Below are 16,448 nucleotides of genomic sequence, written 5' to 3'. Positions count from 1 at the left end.
CTGAAGTACTGTAGCTTTATTTGGTGGTCTGTGCTTCAAGTGCTCAGCAATACCTAACTTTGCTCTCCAAATTCATTAACTCGGGTAGTTCATTTGAAGGTCGACCCTGTTCCGAAATTCTCAGGAAATCATACAGATGTTCAATGTTACATATGTTTTCCTTTGTATGCTCACTTGATTGGCTATTTAGAAACTAACACAAAGGAAGTCACTAACTGAAAAGCTATGGTTTAGGATGGTTGAACATGGAAAATCTTATTTATGTGGCTTTTAAAATTGTCATAGGACTTCAGAGCCTCATAATATTGCTATGAGGAAGTTAGAGGGTTTAGTGTCTTCCAGCATCTTCTGGCTGAGGGAGGCAAGACATACAGGTTGTGTCACACACCACGACTACACAGTGGTGAATAGCATGGCTAGGGTGGGGAGGTGATAATGCTCGAGCACCCCCTGTGTTCTAGATCCACGGTCCTCAAAGTCACAGAGCCCGGAGGGTCTCCAGCACCTTTGCAGTGCTTCTTTCAGGTCAAAACTGTTTTCTTAATAATACTGAGAGGTTCTTTTCCTTTTTTCATGCTCATTTTGTGACTTCACAGAAGAGTTTTATGAAGGCTTCATCGGCATTAAAATGTCATTCTTCTGACGGCCAATGGAATGTATGATCATGTATAATCTTGGGTTTTAAAAATTCCTGATTTAGTTCCTAATATGCTAAACACTGATGGATATAACTCACGTAGACACTCTAAACTTGAAGGGTTTAAAGCGGTTTTAGGACAAAAAAAAAGTTTGAGAACTGCTGTTTTTCAGATACATTGCTAAGCCTGTCAGAAGTGTGATTTCATTTAATGCTGCAGTACCTCCACGATGCAGGCCCAGTTACCATTCCTCTTGAGCACAGGAGGAGATGAAAGCCTGGAAGAGTTAATGACTTACAAAGGGTCACATAAACAGTGAAGTTGCAAAGTCACAATTCGAACACAGGTTTTGAATCCTTAACTCTTTCGCTGACTGTGCTGTCAGGCATGCTGTCCAGGGGGCCAGGAAATGCCTGGATGTTGACCGTAACTTTCCCTCAGAACCTGCTCCCTCCCACCCCTCAGGGAATGTAGATAGGGAGATTATCCACAAGGATGGTGTGAAGCAGAGACCACATTCTACTGGCTTACGGACTGAGTCCAGCCCACAGGTGTCCCACGCAGGGTGAAAAGTCAAATAGTTGGGTGTCAGTTTTTTTCAGCTGGGAAACTTAATTTTATCTCAAAATTGGAAGATCTAGACTAGGTTGGTATACGTATATGGCCACAGTCGGCTGCAGCTTATGTCACTCTTTGAGATGAGACATGTGTGCTCTAGTTTGCCACAGACCTCACCACCCCCTATTACCTAGAGCTCACGTTCCTCCTTTCTGTTACCTGTTTTCAGTGTTTGGATTGGAAACAGCTGGAGATGTCCTGCCTCCTGCATGGTGTTTATAGCCAATTTGTACTTAACTTATTTGAAAACTAAAAAGACATTGGCAGTAAAGGGACAAAATACATTCCACTCTGATTACCGCCACCTGGATATAGTAAAGAACCCACTGGCAATGCCGAATAGAGAACAGGTTGCTTCCTTCCTTACTAAAGCATCAAATTCTAATTCATTAAAGAATAAGGATCTGCCAGTGAATTAACATTTATTTTTAAATGTGTAGCCCTTTCTTTTTTTAGTGTTAATAGTGAAATAAGCACATTACACCCATTGCCCTCATTTTATCTTTATTTTAGTAATGTCTGTTGTCCTCATCATTATCGTGTCTGGACCCTTTCATAAGCTTAAAATGTCTCTGTGAACCTCTGTGTGCATGTTAGATCAGTCATTTGAAACAATTTGAGATTGCCAACCTAAAGGACTTCGTTTCTCCTGGGCATTTGGACCGAATTACTGAATCTCAAATTTTTATATGTAAGATATCTCCCCATTTCAGCAGTGAATGTTGACCATTTATCCTAATTTTTAGATATCTATTTGTTTGCCTTTTTCTTCTTTTGTCTCACCCCAGACTACAAGTTTTGTAAAGCTGGCAGTCAGGTCTGTTTGTTCACAATGTCTATTGTGATGGTGATAATAACCGTAAATAATGGAATAAATAAATGACTAAGATAAAGTATATCGGTTGTGCATATAACCTTTATTCTTCTCTATCCCTAAGAATTATAATAAAAGATTTTTAGTAAAAATTTTCATGTTTCCCAACTTGGTTAAATTGGGAAGACATTTGTTTCTTATACTCCATGTAAATGTACATCCGGTCCTGTGTGTGTGTGTGTGTGTGCGTGCTTCTTGTTCTGTTTAGGATAGTTTCCCTTCTTCCTGATGCGAGGTCAGTAGGCAAGTTACATATCCATGCAGCTAACTGAGACCAAGTTACAGGGTGAGGCCACTGAACTTGAAAGTGCAGCACAGAGACCCCTCCATAGACACTCTTCCTGCAGTTGGCAGTTACAGAGTTATGTGGCCATTAGAAAAGTCTTAAGTGTAATAGTAGCTTTTAGGCGCTGTCTTCTCCAAAGGGGGGCATCTAGCTCTTAACCTATTGCTGAAAGAGAAATACCATTGTCTATTAATACTACTGGAACTAAAGATGAATAGTGAATTGGCCTTGATCTGACAGTGAGTTTGACTTTGATAGCTCATCACTTAAAAAGGTTCTTTTATATTTATGAAAAAAAGCATGACGTCAAGCCAAGGGGGGGAAATTGATAGCAATATTGAAGACCAAACTTGTAGGGCTTCCAAAAAAAAAAAAAAAAGCCCCTTGTGCGAATGGTGGTTTTTTTTTTTACATGCATATCTAATTAGCTTAGGTTATTATAAGCTGGGCTTCTGTGATAAAGTTTCCGGTGGTGTCTCAGGATACCTTGTTTATAGTGCCTTCTCTATGCCAGTCAGTCTTTGAGTCAGAATTACAGAAAGTAGAGGGAGTGAATAGTCTACCGTTTCTCGTTGGATTGGGGCCACCTAAAACGTTGTTATGCTGGAAATGCTAGAATATAATCACTATCAGGTGAGCTTTATTCTTATTCATATTTAGTGTCTGAAATGTAATGCAATAAATTGAGTAATTCACCTTTTCATGTTATTGTACTCTTTCCAGTAAGTGCAGGTCTACTAGTTTAATGCTGTTTACTGTTTGATACCATAAGAAGTAATTCAATGTGGTTTTGAACAAAGTAAATATTAGTAGGGTATTTTTTTTCCCCTAGTGCCTGGCTGTGCTCTCTCCATCAGCTCCTGTTCAGAGCTCATAAGATCAAATTGTGTTTATCAAGGAAAAAGTAACTTTAAATTGAGTGTCATTGATTTAAAAAAAAAAGCATGTTTAATTCTGTATTAGTGTTTACAAGAAAGGAGGAAAAAGATCCTGGTGGCTTCGTAGTCATGCCTTGAAAAACACATACGTGTAAGTGTGAGGCATTTTGAAAGAAACTGCTTCCTGTAAATTGCTTTTTATGTTGAGTTCAAGATCTTAATTAAAATGTTGAATAATCATGTCCAAATGAAAGTGGGAGGAATTAATCTACAACTAGTTGATTTAATCATCAGAATGTTTCTGTTTATTTTCTACAACCATTTTACAGCTGGCTCTTAAGGAGGTTTGTTGTTGTTTTTAAACAGAAAGCTATTCTGTTTGCCAAGGAAAGTAAAATAAATTGTTATGCTCCTTTTTCTAGCTTGTTCTCTGATCTCAGTAAACCCTTACAGTCATGTTGGGGAAAGTTTTGCCCTCCAGACGGTTGCAAATTTTTAAATTATTGGACATGAGCAAAAAGGGCACAAGGTTTCAAAGAGATGTGCAACTAATTAGCGGGGAAATAAAACAGGGCAAAGTATTACCCCAAATCCTGAGCGTTAGACTTTAAACTTCAGTAATATCAAAATCCATTAGCACAGTGCCTGGTACATAACAGGGGCTTAATAATTTATTCTGTTGGTGCACTGGCCAATCTCATGTTTGTGCGTGAGAAAAGAGCCGAGCAAAACTCACGAATAACGGCGCTGTCTTCTCTTCCCTCCGTGGCTATGTTCAGGTGCAGACCCACCTCGAAAACCCCACCAAGTACCACATACAGCAAGCCCAAAGGCAGCAGGTAAAGCAGTACCTTTCTACCACTTTAGCAAATAAACATGCCAACCAAGTCCTGAGCTTGCCATGTCCAAACCAGCCTGGCGATCATGTCATGCCACCAGTGCCGGGGAGCAGCGCACCCAACAGCCCCATGGCTATGCTCACACTTAACTCCAACTGTGAAAAAGAGGTAATTCATGTCTCCTCCCCTCTCCTGTCTTCTTACACTAAATGAATGTCTGTTGGGTATTATTCCCACACTTGACTGTGGACTCTAGTCTGTCTGCGGGGCCCCACGCGCCGCCAGCCTTGGTCCCAGGTTCTGCGGTGTGGCCGCCGCGCTCTGGCCTCCTCACGCCGTCACCGGGGTCTGTCGGGTCATGGCTCAGGACAGGACACCTGGCCGCTCCAGAGTGGGACGGGGAGGCAAGGACACTTCCTCTCCCACCCTGTTTCCGCTCCGTTAGAGCCTGGCGCTCTCTTCTCTTCAATGCCTTTCCATTTACAAAGCAGTAAAAATGCAGAGAGAGGAGAAGGCAAAGGTGGAGAAGGAAAAAAGCAAAAATAGAAAAGGTGTGGGACAGGCGGTTTAGAAGTTCCGCTTGTTGTGAATGTCTGGAATATTATTTTTATTTCTCCCTGAGTTGAAGAAAAAAAAAAGCACAGAATGTGCATGGATGGATTTGAATAATGTAGCACTTGAGAATTTAACAGAAAAGCAAAGGTTTTAATTGCCGATAAATTCCGTTTCGTAATAAGATTGCCGCTGCCGTGAAATCTGCTTTTGTAAAGGCTGGATTGGAGACGAGATTCAAACACACCTCAAGCTAATTGTTGCATCAAAATTTGAAGCATAAAAATACCTGAGGGGAGAGTTGTGATTTAATGCCTGTTATTTCCAAATTATAAGATGATAAGCCTCATTTTAATGGAGTTTTTACTGTACTCTGAAATGTTCATGTGATTTCAGAGGTGACTCTTCTGAAGTTGCTGAATTTTAATTTCTAGAGGGACTAAGTCTTTTCCCCTGGGCCCAAACCAGCTGTCTTGTTTTTCTCTGTCCGTATTTGTCATCTATCAAGCTGATTTGATGGAAGTTCTTTCTGCACTATTTTATTTCTCGGTCAGATTCCACTTTGTTTGAAAGCTTATTAGTCCATCTTGTTGCTGCACCATCAGCCTCGTGTGAACATGTCATTGAAAAGTCATTTGCAAATCCAAGTCATGGGCTGATTTTGCTTGTGTTTTTGCAGGGATTTTATAAGTTTGAAGAGCAAAACAGGGCGGAAGGCGAATGCCCAACTATGAACACGCATTCACGAGCATCGTGCATGCAGGTACTGAATGACTCGGCAGCCCAAGGATGTAACACTTTGTAATGAGAATCTATATTTGTGGCTCATCACACCTTCCTGATGACTTAAGGGTTTTTTTCCCCCCTCATTGATTTTTTTTTTTTTGAAAAAGAGAAAGCTATGAACAGGGCCATTTTCTTCATAGTGTCTCATGATTAAATAACTCAGGGAAATGAAACTTAAAATGCACTTTCCCTAAGTTGCTTCAAGTCATTAAAAAAGTGCTTGAAATACATACATTTTGATACATAAAATATAATATGCTGTACTTCATTTAGTTACCATCATCAGTGTGTTACACAAATTTGTAGGGTAGCAACTTCAGTAGACTGTTAGTAAAACCACAATATGCATGTGATTGTGTGTGTGTGTGTGTGTGTGTGTGTGTGAGAGAGAGAGAGAGAAAGAGAGAGATCTGTATATTGTTTTATAAAATGGAATCTCATCAAACACACATTTGAAACTTTATTAATTTAATAATACTTCATGGATTTTTCCCAAGTGATTAGAGATTCTTCTGTGACATCCTATTTAATATATAAATAATGCTACATTTATCAACATATTTTTAAAATGTGTGTATAGATACATAAGAGAAAGAAGAATAAGCATTGAAAAATTCTTTTTTTTTGCTTTTCTATATTTCCTGTTATTAACTTGCATTAGTGGTTCTTTTTTATCAGAAAAAGAAATTATTTTAAAAAACTATCACACCGAGCCCACTAATTTTATTTCCCTAAAAAAATTTACAATGAAAGGTCGATCCTAAGTTCTCTGACCCATTTGCCTGTTCAACTCAATTAGAAAATCATCTCTTGAAAGCAAACAAACAAAACTGGTGTATCTAGAAATGAAACTTAATAAACTACTGGCAGTTATTCAAAACTGACCTGCAATTATTCTTCTTGGGGGGGTCACTTAATAACCCTCATTTTTTTGGGTGTTTATATAGCCATGGCTCTATGAGCACTTTATATGGTTTATCCTGAAATCTCACAAGAATCCAATAAGGCAATGAGTATTCTTAACCCCATTTTCCAGATTGGCCTGTTGAGGCTCTTAAAGATGGAAGGCTTTGTCCCTAGTACAGAACGTGGGAGAATGAGGATTCCAAGCCCTGTGGCACTGGATCCTGTCCCCTTTAATTGGAAATGGTAAAAAGACATAAAGGAACATTCCTCTGAGTTTTGAGATTTCATTGTGTACTTGTGAAGCACTATTTAGATCCAAGCATGGGTGCACGTGTGTGTGCACACACACACGCGCGCACACACACACACACACACACCAACCAGCTCAGATACATCAGGTGTTTACAAAGAAATGTTTTCACAACCTTGTCTTTGCAACTGCTGCAATGCACATGTAATCACTGTTGTTTATTATCATAACTGATGTTTTGGTACTTCAGGAATAAAATTGATCTAGTGGGAATGTCAGCTCCATGACTGTAATGGTAACTTCGTCCTGGTGTAGTCCTTGGGGAGTACCGAGCACACTGGCAGCTGTACAAGGAGAAACTTATTTTACAAGTCACTGCAGGATCAGTGCAGGGTTAGCCAGCTGCCTGAGAGCCACAGTGCTCCCTACGTCCCTAGGAGAGCAAAGGTCTGAACTACTATCTGGGTTGTCCTACTGCAAGGAGGGTCTAGGAAGGCTGTGGGGTATAGTCTTGAGAAGAAAAAAAAAAAAAAAAGAAATGGCAGCCATCATTCAAGATGAGGTTTTCTGGTTCATCTTTCCTGTTTGGGAAAGGCAGTTGAGCATAGCACTTGAGAGCATGGGTTCAAGTTGTGGCTCTAACCCTCTTCTGTGTATGACTTTGGGCAAGTTGCTTCTCATTTACCTCACCTGGCAGATTGATATACTAATAGTACCTACACCGATAGAGTTATTCTGAGAGGGGAAATAATTTAACCCATCAAAAGCCCTGAACCTGGTGCCTGGCACCTAGTAATCCCTCACTAAGTGCTGGTTGCAAATGTCATCCTTATCACCTGTTAGTGTCCGTGACCTTCAGTAATGTTCCTATTTGGGAAGAAGAGGGCAGTAATTTCTTAGCATCTAACTGAAGAGCTTTAGTGCTTAGGGTAAGAAAAGACCACGGATCTCTCTTTGGGTGGTTTTACACAGTTTTTGCTTATGTTTGTCTCTCTTACATTGCCCTTTTTCCCACAGATGGATGATGTAATCGATGACATCATTAGCCTAGAATCAAGTTATAATGAAGAAATCCTGGGATTGATGGATCCTGCTTTGCAAATGGCAAATACGGTATTGATGACTTTTTTTTTTTAAGAAAATCTTGATATATTTCCAGCGTTCTCTCCCTTTTCCTGAACTTTTAGTTTATTTCTGCAAGTGATTGATTGAGAAATTTATTAATAATAAAAGAATTATCTCAGGATCACAAATAAGTGACTTTGACATCAGAAATTAAGAATTTCTCATGAGTTTATCAGTAACCCCATGATAAAGCTCTACATTCCCTTGGAGTCCAAGTCCACTTTCAATAGGAAGTTAGGCCTTCCAATTCCCCCTGACATCTAATGCCCAGCTTAGTACACTGCTGCCAAGGGGAATACTATAGATGGTACTATTTACAGTAGCATTCTAGTTGGCCTGAAAAACGAATGCAGCTTCTAAAGGCAGTACCTACTATTAATAAGTAATGGAGTGACTGACATTCGATTTGCCTTTCTTCAATAGCAAAATTTATTCTGATTTTGGTTAATAAATCAGTGGTTTATTAAACTTATTTTTCTCTATAATTTGGAGCCTTGCCCCTACTGGGTTTTTTTTTTTTTTCACTCCTTACAATGGTGTCTTATGTTTCCATTTTACCAAAGTCTTATTATAGATCATATTTAGTCCTTGTAATAATTCTCTAAATCTAGAGATTCTGCAATAATTCTTGCAATAATTCTTTGAGTCAAGTTGGGGTGGTATCATTGCCCTCATTTTTAGGATTAAGAAAGGTTAGCTGGTCTTACACAGGATTACATAGCTTCGATGTGTCAGAGTCAGGACTTCTTGGTAGGCTTTGAATAACTTGTTCAATCTTTTTTTTTGTTTTCTATAAGAGCAATGCCATGAGAGTGTCATATTCTTTAATAACCTGTATTTAAAAGACTAACTCCCACAGGGGACCAAGGGTGAAGGGGAGTTGTTCTTTCATGGGTATAGAGTTTGATATTTGCAAGATGAAAAAATTCTGGGATTTGTTTCACAACAGTGTGCATAGACTTAACACTACTGAACTGTACACTTCAAAATGATTAAGATGCTAAATTTTATGTCCTATGTATTTTTACCACAATAGAAAATTGTTTTAAAGAATAAAGTCATATAATAAATTTCCTTGACCAGGGAATATGATAGCCCTTACTTATTTACACCAAAATTCTTAGTGAACTAAAGTTTTATAGGTAGCATTTTCTTTTTTCCATCTTGGTCCGGTTCTTTCAGTTCATTAACCTGAAGTCCTGAGGGGTGAGGACTCCCCTGGCAGCCCCAAAGTCTTTTCTGGGATCTCTCATTTCTGTCAACTTCCTACCCATTTAAACTCACTCCCTGATTTTGAAAGAACTAGATGTTCCGCCGTCTTGACAGATGTCTCCATGTCAGACTCTCCCCACCCTCTTTGAGCCCTTGGTTGGCTTCTGTAGAACCCTCTGCTTCCAACTTTGTGCCTCTTGTGAGTTGGGCTACACTTGTCAGCGGTCAGAATCCTAGGACCAGTGTGAACAAGACACTTGGGAGAGCTTGCACTGTGAAATTTATAAATATACCCCCAAACATGGGTATATTTACTATGTTTTCAATGCCCAACAGCAATTATTAGCAATGGCCCAGTCATCCCAAAGGAACTTTGCTTGATGAACATGGTCATTTTGCCAGTAGTTAATAATTTAAAAAATTTTCTCCAATGGTGAGCACCTTGGAGGTCATCTGAGCCAATCAAGTACTCGGTGCATTAGTCTCCTCTTGCATATCTTCTGTATTCCTCCCCCCCAGCCCATACACAGAAAAACTAGACATCCATCTTCTGGAAAGCCTCCAGTGAAGGATATGCACTAACTCACAAGACAGGCTGGAAAGCACAGAGGTTAGGAGTTGGAGATGTGTGATCATATCCAGGTTCATCTCCAAAGTCTGCCATTTCCCATGTGATCCTGCATGATACTTAGTTTCTTGAAGTCCTACATTTCTCCATCTCTAAAATTAGACTGATAATTGTACCTACCTCCCATGGTCATCTCATGAAATATGTATAGCATTTAGCACTGGAAACATAAGCTGTACTCAACAATATCTAAATTAAGTATAATTTCTTTTAACAGCAAATAGTTTTGATAGTATTTTATTCAGGTGATATTCCTTGAGCATCTGTAACGTGTTCAACTCTACTTCAAAATAACATGATAGTTAATAATCCAGATATTATTCACAGTGTGTCTTTCTGTGAATTCCAGACATGGGTCTAGTTTGCCATCATGGAGAACTTGTCCTCATGACAACCCTTCTGAAGACAGTTCTCAAGACCCCCAATTGCTTCTCTCCTTTAGATTGAACACCCATGTCTCCTCCTCAGTCATTCTACATTAGAATGGAATCTTATTCCTTCATTATCTGATTGCTTCCAAGCTAACTTTAAGATGGAATTAGTGTTTATTAAATACCTAGTATGTCACCAGCCCTGGGTGAGGTGCTGTAGATGAAGATGAGTAGGGTATGCTTCCTGTACTCATGGGGCTTACCAGTCTGGGAAGGGGAGACCCTGTCAGACCTCGAATGAGGAGGATAATTCCGGGGCAGAGGGGCCATCTTAGGGGAGTTCCTGGGTAGGAAAGATCCCCTGGGCAGAGTTGAATTAATTGCCAGCCGGGGAGGAGTAACCCGTAGCCACCCTCAGATGTCACTGACTCTCCAGGCATTCATTACTTTTCTATATTTCTACCCTGAAAAAATCTACCCATCAGAACCAGCCCATGACAAAACTGTTTCAGCATTTTGCTATTAGAGGAGACACAGTATAAAATAAAAGTTAGGATCACAGACTGTGAGCCAGATAGCTGAATTCAGTGCCTACTCTTGAGTGAGCTATTTGACCTCTCTGCCTCACTTTCTTTGTCTGGTAAATGGGAATAAAAATAGCATCTAAAACAATAGAATCCGTATGAAAATTGTAAGAGTTATTCTACAAAAAGCACTTAGAATCTTGGTTCTGATATGCTCTTACTAGATGTTAGTTACTAGCTCTTATTCTTGGTAAATTTGGGTTTGGATTGTCAAAATAAATAACAAAGCTATCAACAACTTACTAACATTTTAATCCCCCCCCCACCCCCATAGAGTTTAAACTTAGTGTTCTTCATGTTAGGCATTTTTCCCTTTTATTTGATTCTTTGATAGGCTTTATTTCAAGTTAACTTCTTAAAAAAAATAAAGTGGAGGGAACACTTAGAGAGGAAACTATCCTAAGGGAATTGGAGTCTAGCAATAACTATTCTGAGAGCACAAGGGCCCTCTTGTACCATTACAAACAAAGAATAAAAGTCCCAGTTTACTTGTGCTAACAGTACTCAATTGATATTCAGAGAAGGGGAACATCCAGAAAGAAAAAAATAATAACATTTTACAATGATCATTTACTTGGAAAAATATTCATTTTGGTGGAGGAGAACATTGAAGAACTCAATTCAGACCAAGTTTGGGGCACAGACCCACATGTGTCTACTTTCTCTTTCTTTGTCCCTATTAGACTATGGCTTCCATCCATTGTACAGCTTGTTTGCTGGAAGTGAAATCTTGTCCATCAGGTGAATATGCTGCATAAAAACCTAGCAAAAATACAACATAGCCATGTTAGCAGAAGATGCCTCTTCCTCTTCCTTAGCTCCAAAGATATTATTTTGACCCAGTTATAATGCTTATGGGGCAGGTTTTCTAACCCAGAAGGGGAACCACAAAATCCTTTCTTAAATATGCATGGCTGATTTTTCATTAGAAAGCCATGTTTCATCAACCTTCCTTTTAGTTTCATTAACCTTCCATTAGCTTCAACAAATGACAGCCATTAATACAAAAAACATAAGGCACCATTTCAGGGCAGAGTCTCTCACCTTCAGCATGATTAATATTTGAGGTGGATAATTCTTTTTTTTTTAAGATTTTCTTTCTTTTTCTTTCTTTCTTTTTTTTAGATTTTATTTACTTTTCAACAGAGAGAGAGAGATAGCGAGAGAGGGAACAGAAACAGGGGGAGTGGGAGAGGGAGAAGCAGGCTTCGCACTGAGCAGGGAGCCCGATGTGGGGCTCAATCCCAGGACCCCAGGATCATGACCCAAGCCGAAGGCAGACGCTTAACAACTGAGCCACCCAGGTGTCCGAGGTGGATAATTCTTTGTTGTGAGGCTGTCCTGCCCATTGTAGGATGTTTAGCCGCATCCCTGGCCTCTACCCACTAGATGTCAGTGGTACCCTCCTCCCTAGTTGTGACACCCCAGAATGGCTCTAGACATTGACAAATGCCCTCCACTGACAATGGAGAAGCCCTGATTTGAACACTGGGCTGTTACTCCAGTCCTGTAGTTCCCTGATCCCTGTGTTTGGACTTGCTTTGCAGCCTGGTAAAATTGGTGCAATGGTTGACAGGATACTTAGTAATTAACAGGGCAAGGGGTGTAGTCTATCAAAGTGGAAATTAGCTTGACTGTTGAAAACAGACTAGGAATACAGTACTTTGTAGAAAATTATATTACTAAACATGGCAGTATTGATCACTTAAATACAGTGTTTCACCCAGTCGACCTCTGATTCGTACAGAACCCTGCGAGAGGGCTGATAGGATTGCCACTTTTCAAAGGGGGCATCCTGTCTCAGAGAGGTTAGTATCACGCAGGCAAGTGTCAACCCAGTTCTCTGCCTCCTAAGCCAGCCTGCACTATTAATTTGTAAATTTGAGTATCCATACTTGTCTCGTGAGCAGTTAGGTTTTTATTTGCTTAGAATCAGTTGGAGATTAGTTGAAAATTGCAGTTTCGAATTGGTTTATCAGCAGTTGACACTGCCCCCCAAATACTGCTATTAACATAGTACATGAACCTCCTACCACAAAGCTCTATTCAGGCATAGCTAGATCTTTCGTAAAATCAATTAAGACAACATATACCAAGTGCCTTTCTAGTTCTGTGCCTGGCCCAGAGAAGGAGCCCACAGAAAAATGTTCCCCGGCAAAATATTCTGGCAGGTTGTATGCTGCCAATTCCTAATCGGCAAGTATTGGAGAAGCAGCCGAAGCGGGAAATCTTTTAGAGAAGTAGGGGGAGGCTATAAGCCACTCTTTGGACTGGAAGTAATGATGTCTGATCTCATTGGAGTGTCTGATAAGGCATCTTGTTATAGAGACTTTAATTCCTCTCCCTTCTTGGCAGGCACGGCTGTCAGTCCACGCCAGTCACAGCAATCTTGTCTGCCCAGCCCGTTCGTGTCTGGGCGCCCCCGTCCTATGCTCTTCCTCCCCACCCCTCTGCTGAATGTGTCTCCGTCCGTCTTTCCACCTCCCCCCTTCTGTGTACACGTGTCTCTCTCTTTTGTTTCCACCCCTCCCCTTGTGTCTTTGTCGCTCTGTCTCGTTCCCAATTTTTGTTTCTTTTGCCTCTGTCTCTGTCTCTCTCCCTCCCTCCCTCTGTATGATTCTGCATTTATTAAGTATATGTGCACATAGTTTCCTTTAGAATGTGTTTAGAAAACATGGTCTTGTCCCAGAGAAGCTTATAATTAGATACCTATCTCTTCAATGTAAATCCATTGAGGACTTAGAGGTTTTTTTTTTTTTTTAAAGCTTACTGTATGTATCTCTTGCCTATTAAATTTTCCCTAACAAATCATCATAATAACACAATTGCATTGTTTTGCTTACAGTTTGCATTTGAAAAGATGATAGATACGATTTGTATTTCTAGAGGTATGGAAATATTTTTTAGCTTGTTGCATTGAATTTTGAAGCCACATTCTTGGTTTATTAATATTCGGTAGTTCCTCCAAAATCTGAAACTCCAGAAAGATAGGAGGATAAATCTTTGGAATCCAGAGGGGTTATGAGATGGCCTAGCAGCTTTCTGAGTTTTGATGCTCTGACTCTTTACAGTGCTGTACTGAGACATTTGCACACCTTTCACTTTGCTGTCTTAAGTTGTACAAGAGTGGAACTGAGCACTCACAGAGCAAGATTGACTCCAGGAAGGTGACCTACTTCAAATAAAACCGCTTAGTGAAATGACAGCTAAGAATCAAAGTCACTGGTTATCAGGTTTTTAGCTAGAGGGGCTTGAATTGTGCTTCAGGGGCATTTTTGAATGATCACAGTGCATTGTTTATATGCATCTGTGAGGTGGGATAGGTGTATTACATTTTATATACACAATATAAATCCTGCCTTCAAAAAGAAGCAAAGGACGGAGTGGGCAGGAGAGAGACCTGTTCTGCTGATCTGTCTGTGCTCCCCGCCCTCAGCCCCAGTCGTATTAGGGCAAGTGTCCTGTTTACCTGTCAGAAGGTATAGGCCTCTCCTGCCTCTTTAGCTGGGGGTTTGGTTCATAGACTACTTCTCTAGAAGCCACAATGGGAAGAGATGGTCGGAGGGAAACACATTCGTGTCTTTATTTTGTGGGATATTTTTATCTGTGTGTTAGTGGCCATTGGAGAAAATGAAAGGTGAGATGTGCAGTGTACTCTGTCCTCGATACCTCTTGGTCACTAAACAACCTGAACGCCATCCCAAGTCACTTTTCTCAGATGTAGAGTAAAACTTAGAGTGTATGATCAAGGAGGGGGTGGGCTAAATGCTCTAAGTCTTCCTTGGCAGTAATAGTTACAGGAGTTGTTTGAATTAAGCTGGGAAGAGGGAGCTTCTTCACTGACAGTAGTGAGGTCCCGTAACTGTGCCCCCTTAGTTAATACTCAGAACTTTATTTCAGAGGGTGGGAAGAAGAAATGTCTGGGACCTCTGATGTCCACAAACATGGGTGCATCAAACTCCTTCAGTGAATGAGGTGCAGGGGAGTGTGTATACGACAAAAGGAAATCGGCACCGGGGGCAGAAAGAAGTTCACTACTTCAGAATATTCAGTGCAGAACTGGAGAAAAAACACTCTTAAGCTAGCTCGAGAGGGCTAAATATATATATATATATATATTTTTTTTTTTGAGTGTAAATTTTTGTTCTTTTCTTAAAGTCAGTGGGCTCCCCCTTGTGGCTCCGTGAAAGATTTCAGTTTCAAGGAAAAGAGCTTTTCTTTAGCAATAAGGAAACCATTTCTTTTCCAGTAGAAAACACTTTTTATTGCTTTTCCTTATCAAATAGAGAGAAGAAAAGGGAGAGGGAAAGAGAGGGAAGGAAAAAAGTGACTTTGATGGAAAACCTGATTTGGTGAAAAAGTCAGGCCACATGGAACACCATTTTACAGTAAAAGCCAGCATTTCCTGAACATCTGTGTGCTGCTGGATGTGCTAGATAATGAGTTTGCCACCTTGGCCACTGTCTGCATGCTCAAAATATAACTATAGGCTGGTCGTAGAACCGTCTTACGGGGGTGAGATAATGTTCTTTTTTCAAAGGAACGAGCTAATGTCACCGTTTATCTAAGTGAGTGGAAAGGTAAACGTGTCATGCCTTCCTGTTTTAAAAAAAATGATTTTTTTTTTTTTTACATCAAACCATTTCTTTTAAGTAAAGTCTGGAATAGATCTGGGTTCTAGCTGAATAACCTAGGAATTGTTTAGCAGTTCATTTCTGTTACTGTTTCTCTCTCTAGTTACCTGTCTCTGGAAATCTGATTGACCTTTATGGTAACCAAGGCCTGCCGCCCCCAGGCCTCACCATCAGCAACTCCTGTCCGGCCAACCTTCCCAACATAAAAAGGGAGCTCACAGGTAAATTACTGGCAAGTGTGCCTCTTCCTGGGGATTTTCTGTTAATTTTCTGGCAAGCAAAGTTATCAAAATTGTGACCTCTGGACTCTTCCGTTTGTAGACGTAATTTTTTTAGGTCTGTGTAGAGGTGAACCCATTGAGGAATATTTTAGGATGGAGGATTTATACTTGGAAATCCTGGTTTCCAGTATTTCTTGAGGTTCTGGGAGGAGGGCTGCTGTCTCCCCAAGGCCCCATATTATACCATGCACCCATCGCTGGGTCTTTGGCTGCTGTACCCTTTGGGGTGGGCGCAGTGGGCAACACTGTTAATAATAAAATGTCTCCACCCAGTCTGGTGTTTGTGTTACTTGCCAAGCCCCTAGAGGCATTCCACTTTGAGAACCCTGGTCTGAATTTCTCTTTGACACACGTTCAAGCCCACATTTGTCAGGAGGGGGTAAAGAAAGAATTTCTTACATCTTTAGATGCCTCATCTTATTTTTGCTACATCATGTGCAAAAGATTTATTATACAGAGTAAAAAAATAAATTATAAAATGGAGCAATGGGTATTGTTTGTTCCTGAGGCAAGTGTGAAATTATCTATTTTGCCATTTTGTTTGAGGCTTTACGGAAGGCATTTGGCCGTTAAAACATGACGAAACTACATTAGAACTGGCATTCTACCATGCTGAGTTTTATGGCCCTCACCTCATCCCCCTTTTTAATGTCTGGCCCTTGCATCTTGCAGGATTAGGTGAATGGTCTGAGAATATGAACTATATATTTGGTGCAAAAAAATCCTGTTTGTTCAAGGGTGTCTTTTTAAAAAAATACTTCAGAAGATTGTGGCAGGAGAAAAGCAGTTAAAAAAAAACCAAAACATTGGGGTTAAAAGGTAGTAAATTAATTACTATGTAAACCCATTGAAAGTCAACAAAAAAGTAGGTATGCTCCCAGGAAGGAAAAATGTCATGAAGTCTTAGAAAATAATGCTGTAGGAGATCTATACTAAATAATGATAAAATATGGTTAGCGTGGCATGAACAGAATTCTTACAAATTA

At 40.1% G+C, this 16,448-nt stretch overlaps 1 protein-coding gene across 4 annotated transcripts in view; it reads left to right on the top strand.

Moving 5' to 3' along the window:
- The window catches only part of MITF (melanocyte inducing transcription factor), a 215,328-nt gene that overhangs the window by 178,253 nt on the left and 20,627 nt on the right, over positions 1–16,448 (top strand). For all 4 annotated transcript variants that reach the window (XM_028110370.2, XM_028110369.2, XM_028110372.2 and 1 more), the window contains 4 exons: positions 4,074–4,301; positions 5,365–5,448; positions 7,645–7,740; positions 15,285–15,402. In XM_028110370.2, the coding sequence (XP_027966171.1) occupies positions 4,074–4,301; positions 5,365–5,448; positions 7,645–7,740; positions 15,285–15,402 (526 nt within the window). The remainder of the gene's footprint in view (positions 1–4,073; positions 4,302–5,364; positions 5,449–7,644; positions 7,741–15,284; positions 15,403–16,448) is intronic.

Source organism: Eumetopias jubatus, unplaced genomic scaffold, assembly GCF_037043125.1.
Source record: "Eumetopias jubatus isolate StellerSeaLion01/CBP00866 unplaced genomic scaffold, mEumJub1_p1.0 scaffold_1, whole genome shotgun sequence".
NCBI classification, from domain to species: Eukaryota; Metazoa; Chordata; class Mammalia; order Carnivora; family Otariidae; genus Eumetopias; species Eumetopias jubatus.
Note: the sequence above shows the minus strand (reverse complement) of the source record. Positions and strands in the feature narration are given on the sequence as shown.